The following is a 13297-nucleotide window of genomic DNA, read 5'->3' on the forward strand; positions in this document are numbered from 1 at the left end:
AGAACACGGTTCTTCTCCTCCACTCAGAGCTACTGTATCTTCCACAAACCTCACAAGTGGGGTCAAGAGGACCAACGCCCATGCTGTTATCTACACCTTCTCTGAGAAGGAAGAATGCCTGGAGGAGCCCTCAAGTCCCACTGCACAGACTGGGGGACAATTCCCATCTCTATCCAGCAGCGACAGGCTGTCCCAAGGCTGAACAACAGATGCAGGAACTGACTTGGGGGCTGCTGCTTATGTGGGAGCTACTGCCTGGCCTGAATGTGGCACAGCACCTGGGATCTTCCAAGCCCCGGCCTGCCCTTGCCCGGCTGCTTGGTCTGCCTGAGCTGGGTCAGCCGAGGGAACCCTGCAGAACCATGTGGTCCTCGAGGCAGAGAGGCTGGCTAATGGGCAACTCCTCGGAGCTGGCACTGCAAGAGGCTTCCCCCGCCCAGTCTGGTCAGGGGTACTTCCGTGCTCACTGAAGCTTCACTACTTTTTCAGAAGACTTCCTTTTTTCCCTTGTCTAATGGCGAAATCTAATTTGCAGTCCTGATCTTTGCATCCACAGGATGCACATCCAAGTTCCCCAGTGTCCCTTCATGGGATGTTGCTGTTGGATCTGTTGTGGCTACCTGAGGACCCCCCCCCCCCCCAATTCTGCCAGAGTGGAGAAGTCCCTAGCGGAGGCAGGCTGCTCGGCATGGTCAGGCAGCTGGGCTCTCTGCAGGGTTTCCCCAGAGCTTCCCACTCCCCAAATACAAGGAACTCGGGGTTAGAGGCAACTGGAGGGGTTCCATGGACCCCGTAATTCTGCGTACAAACCCTCGAGAGCCTGTGGCAAGGGGGAGGATGGGATGAATCCCACCTGGGCTTTTTGTCATGGGGCGCTTGTGCCTCCCAGGCACCCACACCTGGGACAGCTTCTGTTGCTGAGGGCACTTGTCACACTCCCCCCCCCACCTGGGTTCCCCAAGTGCTTGCAAAGGGCGGGTTTCATTTGCTTTGCTTTTCAGAACATGCATCCTGTGCGGCCCCAAAGAAAGAGGAGATCACACAGCAGAGCAGAGGGATGGAAAAGTCCTCCCAGTGCCACGCATGTGGCGTGCAAGGAGCTGCCTGCCTCGGGTCCCCAGGAAGCGGTGCAGGAGGGAAACAGTCCCTGGCACCCTGTGCGAAGCACTGGCACATGTGGGTCTGCTGGTTGGGGCCACAGGCCCCACCTGCCCAGCCTTTACCTTTGCCGGCCCCATTTGTGCCAAGGGGGCATTTGGGGGGACAGACAGAAGGAGCGCAGTTTTCTGCACAAAGCGGGCCACTAAAAGGTTATTTCCTTTTTTCAAGGGGAGGCCACGGATGTCCATTCCAGGTTACTGTGGGAGTCCTTGGAGGAGCATCTCGTGGGTGCTTCCTTGGGGATTGCAAAGAGGGCTTGCCAGCCAGCTTACATGGTCACAAAAATCCCCCCCCCCCACACACATCTGCATGTAGAGTCAAGCCTTGCCAATTCAAAACGTTTTCGGACTGTGGCAGGGAATGCCCCCCCCCCCCCCGCGATACTTCCTCAGTGCCCTCCAGCTTCTCTGCAGGAGGATTGAGCAGGGAGCTGCATTGTGGTTTGTGGGGCAGGTCAAGAAACAGGTTCTGTCCCACATCCCTCATTTTTCTGCTTGTGCATTTTCGCTTGTTGTTTTGTGCTTGGTTGATTAAACTTCCTTTTCTGCCCAGGCCCTCAATTTTTTGTGCTTAATATTGACATGGCTACATACCTGACTAGCGGAAACAGATTGCCATGTGCATATGAATTTGTCATATTGTCAGCTGGTCGTATGTATCACCCTGCCAAGTAGTGAGGAAAACTGCACCACAATTTTTCATCCGAGCAGAAATTGAGGCGACATTACTGGTAGTGCTGGCAAAACTTTGAAAATTGGGCAAGGACCCTCCTAAGAAGTACGGCATACCTCTACTACTCCCCACACCTGTGTCAAGGCAGATTACATTCAATATGTTTTTGGGGTGAGTTGAAGGGTCTGAACTTGTGCTGTGAAAATTTAGAGCATTCCCCTTTAGACCATTTCAAAGGTGGTCATATCCCCCAAGGCGGGGATGGCTGGAGTGGGGCGTTGCGGATCTGGGAGAGCTCTCGGGGCGACTGTGGGCTCCCAGCCTCAGATACCTCACAGGATTGTGAGGATAAAAATGCACTGAAGAACTGTGTCACCCACCTCAATAATAATAATTATTACACTAATGTTGTATCAAATCGGCACTGCCTACGACTGGAGTGTTCACAGTATGAAAAGTGCAAAACTCAACAACAGGCAGGACCAACAGGGAAAAGCTGAGGGGGAAACACTTCGATGAGTGATGTGAAAACCTTCCCTCATGTGGAATGAGTGGCACATTTGCGGTTCAGGGAGCTGTAGAAATCCAGCAACAGTTTTTTGTGGCGGTGGGGAAGAGGCAAAGGGACACGTCCCCGAATGTCCTCATGTGAGGAGGGCGGAAAGAATCTTGCCAGACCCCTTTTGGATCCAGGTTGCCCCCCACACCTGAAATGGGCCTGCTCCATGGCTCAGGCCTCCCTGGAGGGCCTTTTGGCCCCTTTCCGTGCTTGCCACTACAGACTGCAGAAATGGCCGTGAGGTCACCCCTCCCCGGACAGCGCTGGCAGGCATCCTCACTTTTTCTGATCAGCTTCCCAGGGGGGGGGGGGGGGTGTCGGGAGGGCCGAGGGACCTTCCTTGCACTCACACATTGCGCAGGGAGGGCCATGTGGGGGATGGGATGCCAAGCGCTCCCCCAGGGAAGCGACTGCCCCACACAGCCTTGTCAAGCTGCACTTTGCCCAGTGGTGGAGGGGCTAAAATACACCAGCGGTGTCTGTGCTGTCTTATTTTCTAGGAGTTCTTTCTGCATTATGTATTGCCAGTGCCTTCCTGAATTCTCACCAATCGCTGTGCTGTCCGTGTCCTTCCATGAATTGTGCTTGATGGGCACCGGTCACAGCCCGTATCTCCAAAAACTGGTGAGCATCCCAAGACGAGGCAGGCCTTTCCCTGCCCCACCGAGGCCTGCAGGGCCTGTGGCTGTGAAAGAGGCAGCCTGTTTACCTCTAACGTAGCTTGTGTGCCAAGCCCTCTTTCCTGTACCAGATACCTTCCTCCCCTGACAATTTGTACGCAATCATCTGACAGGGGGGCGAGGACAAATCAGAGAAACCTCAGACTTCTGTACGCAGACACACTCCAGCCCTTTCCCATGCACACCAACAGTGGGATGAGGGAGGATCCATCCGCCTCATATGCAGCAACACATTAAAGTGCTAAGAAACATGTCAGGAGGGAGGCTGGTGAATATTTACGGCTGCAGCATCTGAATGTCTGAAAGCTCAAGAGCTACGCAGATGGTGGGATCGCCTTAAGTGACCAATCCTGAGTGCAGATTCAGGGAGGGGGGAAGTTAGACCTTCATGCTGCATGGACATTGTGTGGAGGCGGATTTCCTCCACATCTGGACATTCCGCGCAATGCCCTAAAGGAAAATCCTGCCCCTTCTGGCAGAGAACCCACAACCACCTCCTCTGCACCCTCCCAAATGGCATCTGGTCATGGAAAACACCCTCACATGGTGCTGGAGAAGGGCTCATGCTCCTGGGAAACTTGCACCCGCACCTTCCCTGAGAGCCGGTGGCTATGCAGTTTTCCTGAAATATTCTACGTTTCAAGCTGACTGTGTTCCATATGGGGCCTCACAACACCAATGGTGCTAAACTCGGTTCAACAGCCTGGCTTGACTCTCTTCTAGCCTTTGGAAGGCCAGTATTGTCCCCTCTAACAAAGCCTTGTGCGCACGCCTTGGTCTCTGTCAAATGCTTTATTTTGTTTCCGCTGGGCTGACTGTCCATTTGCAAATGGCACAGAAGGGATCTTCCGGTCTGCAGAGGGTCTCACTTCGGGACCCGGACTGGGTAACCAAGAAGTTGCCATTCTGGCTCCCTCCTCAGGAGACCAACTCAGATTATCTACTGCTGGCCCAGAGGGGTTTGGTGTCAGGCTGAAGATCCAAAGGGCCCTCCACCACCTCCCCAGTGAACATGGGCCCTATTCAACTCTTCAGCGCAGGGAAGATGGTTCCAGTGGATTCTGCCCCATGGGTCAGATCGTGGGTCACACGGCAGCCATCCAAGCCATGCCCAAAATCCACTGGCAGGGGCAGTGCCCGCATCCTCTCGCTTCAGCTGCTTTGCAGGGGCGCCGGGCAGGCCACTCTGCCTGAGAAGGGCTGCTGGCACTTGTTGGTCTTCTCCGGTGGTGGAACAAATGTTTTGGAGGGACGTCCTGCAGCATCACAGTCGCCTGGCTTGTGTCTGAATGTGATTTAGCCTGATTTGGCTTGAGGGGGCCTTGGAGAGGCTGCCAGCCCCCCGTGCACCCAGGGACATCCCTCTCCTGGGCTTGGCCCCGCATGCTGGCACGAATCGGCAGTGGGAGCATCTCCAGCGCCAAAGTGATCTTTCTGCTCGACCTGGTGCACTAACCCACCCCGCCCCAATGTACAATTCCACCCTCTCCACATGCCACAGGATTCATAGTGTCTCATGTTATGATTTCAGTAAATGATCAAGCCCGCTCCCCACCCACCCCTACCCATCCCCGAGGGTTCGGCTCTGTGAACTGGAGGGCAGCGTTTCATGCATCCTCCAACGAGTCTGAAAGTTACTTCTCTTGTGTCCTTTTTGCAACCAAAGGCTCGTGTCCACCTCCAGCAACTTTAAGGGGGTGAGGACAGGGTGGTGTCTCTTCTCAATGTCAGACCTCCACAGGTTCAAGCTGATTGAGGTGAACCCGCATCAGTTGGATGCTGTTGAGAATCTTCTTCTGGTGGCCAACCAAGCTGATGCCAATGCGCTGGATGTCTCTGTGAAGGAGAGGGAGGGAGAAATGATGGCCCCCTGTGATCTGCAGAGAGATTCAATGATGCTCTTGAATGGCCCCTTCCCCAAGCTGACCACCCTATGACAGACTCACCGAGCCACAGAAACTGCCCCCCAAATTATTAAATCCCAAGGAGGAAGGGCCAACCATGGGACACTAAGAAACTGGACTCTCCATTGAGCTGAACTGAACAGCTTTGGTATCACAAATGTTTGAACTCTTTCCATGCATGCTGCCTATCATTTAAAACTAACCCACTTTTTTAAACTTCAAAAGTGAAAGGGATCTTGCTGAACTAAGAAAGCCAGTGCATCTGGGGAAGTGCTCCAGTCTAGCCTGGCTTAGCTGTCTACAAGCAGGATCTGTCCTACACGAGGCAGGAGCATACTTTAAAAGAGCGCTTCCCAGCAACCACTTTAATGCGTGATGGTCAGTCACCTCCAAGGGCCCGTTTGGCCTCGTCTGGCCACAAGGATGCTTCTGAACTGCTTGCTTGTACATCTTGCCCCCAAGCCCTCATCCCCTTGGATCTTCCTCCTGCACGATCTTTTCCAGGCAAGCACCCAGCTTTGCAGCAAGCCACAAAGAATGTTGCCGAGTGCACTTGACTCATCCTCATACATCAGAGAGCTCAGGTGGCCACAGCTCATACTGCACTTACTCCAGAGTCATGCGCGAGATGACATCAAACGTGGTGAGGCCAGCCTGGTCGAAGTTCTCCTTGTAGCGAGCCATCTTAATGGCATCCAGCCACTCGTGGGCATTGGTGAGCGACGGGAAATCGGGGGGCGAGTTGCTCAGCAGGTGCTGGGATGCTCTGTCAGGAAAAGCCAAGAGATCCGAGATGAGCAGAAGGAAACGACTGCTCTGGCAGTGGTGATGCATGTCCACATGTGCTAAGGATGCATGTTGGGGAGCTGCAGCCAGCCTGCACCGTATGTTGAGCACGTATCCCGGAGAGCTTAGGGCGCCCCCTTTGCGCATCACGTGCTGATTGCAGCAAAACCAGCCCAACTGGACAGCCATACAGGGTCTGATTTGGGCTTGTGCCAGAATTTTCTACCTTTTGCTTTGTTCCCGTGGAGGCTCGAAAAGACCTCGCAGTATGGCATTATGGGCAAGGAGCAAGGATGTGCAGGGTCCTGAGCTTTGGAGCCTACCTTACCCTCACTACAACTAAGTGGTTTGCACACGGGCTTCTTCCCTTTTGCAGTCTGCATGTGCTGAGCCTTTGTTTATTTGCAAACGCTTCCCTGCTTAGGCAGACGAGCCACCACTGCTTTTGCTTTTCTCCCAGCTTGGCAAGGGCAAGGGCCAGGCACTGCCCCGTGCCAACAAAGGCCGCTCTGGCTCCACTCGGGTTGCTGCTGGGGCTGGCGGAGCACAGCTTGGGAAGCTCTGGGCCGCCAGTTCAGCCTGGGGTGGGGGGGACACAGGGAGAAGGCTGGCTGCATCTGCAGAGCTTCACTTTCATTTGCCTGCAAAAAAGCCTCCTGGGGGGCAGTGGAAGGCCCAGGGCAGTTTAAAAGGTACCTTTTTAACCCAGCGGAGAAAATTGGCCTGGCTTTCAACGAGTTCCACAGGCACTCTTCCCCAGGATTTGGCATACCTAGATGACTACTTCAAATCCTCCTAAGGTTTCCTGGAAGCATGGGGAAAAGGGCCAAGCGGCAAATCGCCAACTCCGGGGCAGACCATGTTTGCATGAAGAAAGAGCACCAGGCACCTCCGATCTCTGAGCACTATAAATGGCTCCTCCCACTCTGAACTTGTCAAAGAAACTATTCCTCCGTTCACAAAAAAAGGCAGAAGATGCCTTGCTCTATCACAGGAGACAAGCAATTCCTCAAAATGGGAAGGTGGGGCACACCAGTCCCAAGGAAACCCGAACCTCACAGCCAGAGAAGGCCTGCAGGCCCCCACTGTGTTTCCAGTTCCCCACATTTTCAGCTTTATCTCCTTCTACAATCTGGCCGGCCACTAAAGGCTTCTTTCTGCACTGGCTCAGTTTTAATGACACATGCACAGTGGAGGGTTCTTCCCTCCCCTGCCTGAGACACCCGTGGGAAAATCCCTCTGTGCCAACAGGATGCACTTCCTTGCTCAGTCCGGAAGCCATCTAATCCTGGCCGAATATACCCCCAGGGACCTCCTCTGCTGACACCAAGCATCTGGCTCTGCACAGCTGAGAAAGGCAGATGGGAACCCAGGAGTTTCCCAAGAGTCTTTGCCTGAGAAGTTTCCCCCCTCCCCACAGCCTTCCCCTCCTGCACAAAGAGGTCCGCTTTGCCTCTCCACTTCCAGGCATCAGAGTCTGGGACCCAGCCTACCAGCCACACCTTGCTCAATCCACAAACCACTTGTTCAGCATCCTGGTAAATACCAGCAGAGCCCCAGGCGGCCTGCATGCTGCTGGCTTGCTTGACAAGCCCAGGATGAGAATCCTGCACTGCAGGGACAGAGCATAGCAGCGAGAGAGCTGGCATCATGCAGCAGCAAAGAGAACCGGCTATGAGCCAGCAAATCCCTGGTCTGATCTCTCTCCAACAATGAAGTGACCTTGCAGGATTGTTGTAAGGACTAAGTGCATTCATGGCACATGAAGTGCTTTGGAAAAGTGCTCCATCAGTGTGACTTTTTTCTGCTTATAAATATATAAGCTTTTTTTCAAGCTATCATGAGGATAAGCGTCTTCATCTTTTCTTTGAGAACATGCCTGTAAATTATATACTCCAAGTTGCTTAATGCAAACCTGTTTTTGCTCAAAGGAGGCTCCAAAATCCAGGCCCAACAGTGGAGAAGATATTAGCCAGCCCCCATCTGAAGGCATGATGCCTGCCCCATCCCTCCTGCTCATGGGCACACCCCAAACTGCTCCCATCCCAAGGCCTCGACCCACCTGCTGTTCCCTGTGCCAATAGCTTTGAGGGCCGACGGCTTGCGGATCATCTTGTCCAGGGCATTCACAATCTGCTCAAATTTGGGCCTCTGGACCCGTTCCTTCTGCCAACAGTCCAGCATCAGCAAGTGCAAGACGGTGGGGCAATCTGGGGGAGGCGGCAGGCGATAGTCCTGGTCGATAGCATTGATCACCTGCAAGGAAGAAAGAGATGTACCGAGAGAGAGTTCCACAGGGCATGCGAGAATGTCTCCCCCCAGCAGTCAGCTGGGCTGGGGCACAGGGCAGAGGACTGTGCTCCACGTGAGAACGTACATCCTGATTGGACATGTCCCAGTAGGGCCTCTCGCCATAGGACATGACCTCCCACATCACAATGCCATAGCTCCAGACATCGCTGGAGGATGTGAACTTGCGATACTGGATAGCCTCTGGGGCAGTCCACCGTATGGGGATCTTGCCACCCTAGAGAAGAGAGAGAAAGAAATGTGGTCAGCAGGAAACAGCCATCAACCCCAAACTAGGGCACTGAAGTCCCATTTACTCATCTTGGAGTAAAGGCAAGCAACATTGCCAGACTGGCTGCAGCACTTTGGTGGTACTTCCTTTGCCCTCGAAACACACATGCCCTCTTGCCATGGGGCGAACTTTGGAAAAGGTGGGACTGTAAGTTTTCAGCAGAGCTTCAGGCTCAAAAAGGAAAGCTGGTTTCTCCTCTGAGACAAGTGTATTTTTAACTGGGATGGGCATTTACTGGCTAGTACAAGGAAAACACAAAACCCTGTCCTGCCAGTCGCCAGGGCAAATTTAATTTAGTGCAAAATGAAAGGCCCGGTCACGTGCCAATCCAGTGATGAGTTTCTTTATGCATAGTTACACACAAATTGAGGGCAACCAAGGGGTGTGCTAAGCCACTGCCAGCTGCTTTGGGCACTTCTCAGCCTATGGATTTGCTTTGGAGATCATTTTATGTGGAAGGAAACCCCAGAGTTTCTTAACCAGCTGTCCTTGGCTGGACACACACTGCCCCCTAGAGGACAACTTGCCAGCTTGACCATTCCCAGCAAGAACTCACCAAGGCTCCCGTGTAAGTTGGATTCGAAGCGTCATCTTCCAAAAACCTTGACAGGCCGAAATCTGACACCTTGCAAACCAGGTTGCTGTTGACCAGGATATTGCGGGCAGCCAAGTCCCGGTGGACGTAATTCATATCGGAGAGGTAGCGCATGCCTGCAGCAATGCCTCGCAGCATTCCCACTAGCTGCAGCACGCTGAACTGCCCTTCCTTTTGCTGTGAACGGCACACACAAGAGAGACGGGCTTCAGAGACACAGTAATGGGAAATGCAAGCAACAGGACAGGATCAGGACCTGTGGGTGGTTGGCCAAGGCTGGCAAGACGCTTAGTTGACAGGCTATGGCAAGGCTGACAGCGTTGCTCAAAGAGACATAAAGGTTATAAGCTTTTAGCCAAGCTGTTAAAGCAAGACAATGCACATGAGTTCCTTCTAGTAAAAAAAGGGAAGGGGCCACGTACTCGATACTCAACAAGAAGTTGGTTGTGAATTTATGCATTTCTGTCACCAACCATACAGTTCAGGGGATCCAATATGTTACTGGCTTCAGTACGCAAAATGTGACCTTGGAAGAAACTGTTGTTAGAAAATCCAGTATTTGAAGAACAGATGGAATGATTTATAATTTAAAATCCAAAATGGATTGCCAGGTGATTTCTATAAATCTTTTCTGCTGTTATTGCTAAAGCACTGCTGGATGTTTTTAATGGAATTTTAACTAGAAGGGGTATTCCCAGAACCCAACTCTCTGCCCCCCCCCCCCCCCCCCCCCCCCCCCCCCCCCCATATATATATATATATATGCATGCTTAAATCTGGTAAGGGTTCAGTCTTGACATCTTCCCACCAGCTGATTTTGTAACTGAATGAGGATGCTCACACCACATCAGCGTTACTGCTAATTGTTTAAATTCCTTCATGGCTATTTCTCCATCACTCCATCTCTGCAGATCAGACGGGGTTATTTCAACGCAGGTTTGAGAATGGCAGTTTTACAGAGGGTACTGACACATTGCTTCAACTTAAAGCCAAATGCCAGTAATTCCAAGGGCTCAAAAAGGTTTTTCAGTGGGAGGAGTTTTTAGCTTTTTCCAACCTGGCATTTCAGAGCTCATGCATTCACTTTTAATCACATATCTGTATGACGACAGTGCAGCTGTTCTCATCCACCACGGGCAGGGCTGGAAGCTGCAGTGGGTCCAGACCCACAACTGAAGGCCAGCGTTCCAGGGTACATTGATTGAGTGGTTTTTTAATGTGACTGAAAGGAATGCATAAGTCTATTTCAGAAACCTTTATTTTGGTGGAAAAGAGCAATAGAGGCTTGTCCCTCAGCCTTCTGTCTGCTCTACCCTTTTCTACTCTGGCCAGAAAGAATAAAGCTAGATTTCAGTCCTGAACATGCTTGGAGAGGTATCCCCTGGAGCTGCCTAGAGACAGTTTGGATGGGATGGAAGCATCTCTCCACCTGCCAAGAGGAACTCCAATGCTGTGCTCCTGTCCACCTGCAGAAAATGGTATTAGAGGAACGTGCTGCAGAATCAGACAAGCTTACATTTCTAAGCATCTAGTCCACAGACTCTGTAACAGACTGGCCTTCTGAGTTGCACAGAATCTTCAGCCCTTTAAGTTTCTGTAGTCTTACACAAATTTAGTTGTAGAGAACTATGGAAGCCCAGAGCCACTGTAGCCTAACAGCACCCCTGTCCCCGGCTTTCCGGAGTGGGCCTGCCCAGCCAGGTGACACTGGGCCCTAAGTCAGTGCAGGCACCGATGTCCCGGCACAAGGCAGAGCAGTAGCAGGTGCAGTGGCTGTGCAGGGATCATGGGGAACGCACTGGCCTTCCCCCATCTGCTGCTCCCTCTGGGGCCTCTTACCTGGGGGGGAGGGAAGGGGGTGGGGAGGTACCCTGCTTGCACATGCCTGAATTGGGGCAAGGCAATATATGCCTATGAGGCTTGCCTGGGTGTGTCTGGCGCTTCTTGGCTCTGCAGTCATTTTGCCGGAGTGCATCTGCTCTGGGCACGACCCACGTGGCCAGATTCCGGGTGATGCACCTTCCCCTGGACACCCAGGGGTTGCACCGGGCTAGAAAAGGGCAATGGCCATGCGAGGAGGATCAGGGCTTCGTGCTGCTTCATGTGCAAGAACCACAGTGCCTTCATGGACTGCAGTCCACTGCCCAGAGAGTTATTTTGAAGATGCTGTTTTACATGCAGGTGGAGAAAAACGGAACCCCCTAAAACAGAAGCTCGGGCCTTGATGCTCTCAGTTGCACTTGCTTCCCCTGGATTAGCTGGCCTTCTACCCACATGGGCTTTCCCTCCTGCCGCCTCCCTTTACTCTTTCTGCCTGAGGCTTTTTTCATGAAATCAAATACTTTCCTTTCTTGTTCACACAAATATCTTTACAAATATGAGTGTCCTTAGAAGACAGGCACAAGGCAGGATCCTTTAAATACGTCCTCTCTCACGCTCTCTTTTAAGGTCTAAAGCAGCTGCCTCAGACAGCCTATCTGGGTCGTTCTGAAATTATTAATTTGTTGTATTTTTACTGCTAGGAAAGGAAGGGTGGTGCTTGTAGGGTTTTCTGCCTCAGGGGCTGAAACCACGTGACTGACTTCCGATGAATAATGCTGTGCTCTTTGACTAAGGTTGTAGGGAAAGGGAGTGCTTGTTGCTGTACCCGAAGGAAGGAGTCCAGAGAGCCATTCTCCATGAACTCTGTGACGATCATGACGGGGCGGCTCTTGGTGACCACCCCCTCCAGGCGTATGACGTTCGGGTGCTCAAACTGCCCCATGATGCTGGCCTCGCTCAGGAATTCCCGGCGCTGCTCGTCTGTGTACCCGGCCTTCAGGGTCTTTATAGCCACGGTGTATTCTCGCTTCCCTGGAGGCTTCAGGCGTCCAAAGCACACCTCGCCAAACTCTCCTGTGGTGGTAAGGGGTGCAAAAGAAACCCCATCAGGTGGAGAAGAAGCAAGCCCCTGCTCTGGACTCGTTCAGGTTATCAGACGAGGGCACCAGTGCCCTCTGCACTTTGAGATTTGGGGCTTTGCTCGCTTTGACGTATACAGAGACCAGGAAACTCAGGGCAGAGGACTCAATTCCCTTCAATCAGTCTTCACAAACTCCTTTGCAGAGGTAGGTTGAGAGGAGCGGTTGGCCAAGCAGATTTAGGCCAAACTCTCCAACCACGACAAAGCAGGACCCAACCAGAAGTCTGTGGGCTGCTTTCGCTGAGGTCTCAGGCAAGTTTTGCAGGATACAAGAAGAATCTGGGGCTGTGGCAAATGAAGACCGTGCGGTGCGGCAGCTCCTAGACCCATAAAGGGTGACTGTACCATTGCCAGGAAGGAGGGAAGGGAGTAAAGCGCACGTGGGCTGAGCAAAAGCCTTGGTGCACACAACAGTTCCCAGGTGCTTGCCTGAAGAAGGCCCCTTTGGCTGTGCATCGGAACTGTGCTGGAGGGATAGGTGTTTGGGCCTACAACTCCCACCAGCCCGAGGTAACATGGCCTACAGCGAGGGCTGATGGGGGTGGTAAGCGGAAAAATATCTGGAGGGCATGACGTTGCCCACCCCTGTCGCACTCCTGCTTTGCTATGCCACCAATGGCCTGCCCTTCCACGCATTTCACAGAGCCACGGGGAAAGGGACTTGGTGTTCCTTCAGGTGCACCTGTGAATGCGGCATCCTCCTGCCCAAGCCCAGGCAAGAGTGGCTAGACTGCTGGAGGAACGGGGTGCAGCAAAGGAGTCCTCCCCATCTCTCTCTAAGGACTGCAAGGTAGAATTCCAGGCCTGGGGACGTCTCCCTGTTCTGTGAAGATGCTGAAATGAGCTGTGGCAGAGAAGGACCCGGGTGAGATGCACATGGGCAGGAGAACTGGAGTGCAACTGAATGCTGCAATGGGGAGAAGCGGGCCAGGTCTAAACTGAAGAGGGCGTTCGGACTCTGCTCGAGTCGAGTGGGTGAAGTGGGAAACAGTCCCCTCCTTACCCGAGCCAATGACTTCCTCTATCTTGACGAAAGACACATCAATTTCCTTGGCGAATTCCCGGATAGCTTCATTCGGGTCTTCATAGGTGGAGGGATCAATGTAATACTTGACTCCAAGACCTGTGAGGGAAGAGAGAGACTCCAGAGTCGGCCACACAAAGACAGGACATTGTGGAAATGGGCAGAGGTGCGCCGTTACTTACCCCGTGTGCTGATGTACTGTTGCAGGCGGTCTGTGTAGGGTGTCTCTCGCCTCTTACTGTGGAGGCAGAAAAGGCGAAAAAGATTGTTTTTAAAGGAGGATTTCCCCATACCCAGCACCCCAAGAAGGCTACTACATAGTGAGTTAACAGGGGCAGAAAAGGGAAACCACTGTAGTCAAGAGCTGGAGCGC

At 52.8% G+C, this 13297-nt stretch overlaps 1 protein-coding gene across 1 annotated transcript in view; it reads right to left on the minus strand.

Moving 5' to 3' along the window:
* Positions 1-4725: 4725 nt before the first annotated feature.
* LOC123020253 (ephrin type-B receptor 5-like) overlaps positions 4726-13297 on the minus strand; it is a 115070-nt gene continuing 106498 nt past the window's right edge. Inside the window, exons 9-16 of the mRNA XM_044423701.1 lie at positions 13107-13162; positions 12904-13023; positions 11586-11833; positions 8900-9115; positions 8140-8289; positions 7825-8018; positions 5587-5742; positions 4726-4908 (exon numbers count right to left, since the gene is read on the minus strand). Coding sequence (XP_044279636.1) covers positions 4800-4908; positions 5587-5742; positions 7825-8018; positions 8140-8289; positions 8900-9115; positions 11586-11833; positions 12904-13023; positions 13107-13162 — 1249 coding nt within the window. The 3' untranslated portion in view covers positions 4726-4799. The remainder of the gene's footprint in view (positions 4909-5586; positions 5743-7824; positions 8019-8139; positions 8290-8899; positions 9116-11585; positions 11834-12903; positions 13024-13106; positions 13163-13297) is intronic.

Source organism: Varanus komodoensis, unplaced genomic scaffold (genome assembly GCF_004798865.1).
Source record: "Varanus komodoensis strain SLA01 unplaced genomic scaffold, ASM479886v1 scaffold147, whole genome shotgun sequence".
Taxonomy (NCBI): domain Eukaryota; kingdom Metazoa; phylum Chordata; class Lepidosauria; order Squamata; family Varanidae; genus Varanus; species Varanus komodoensis.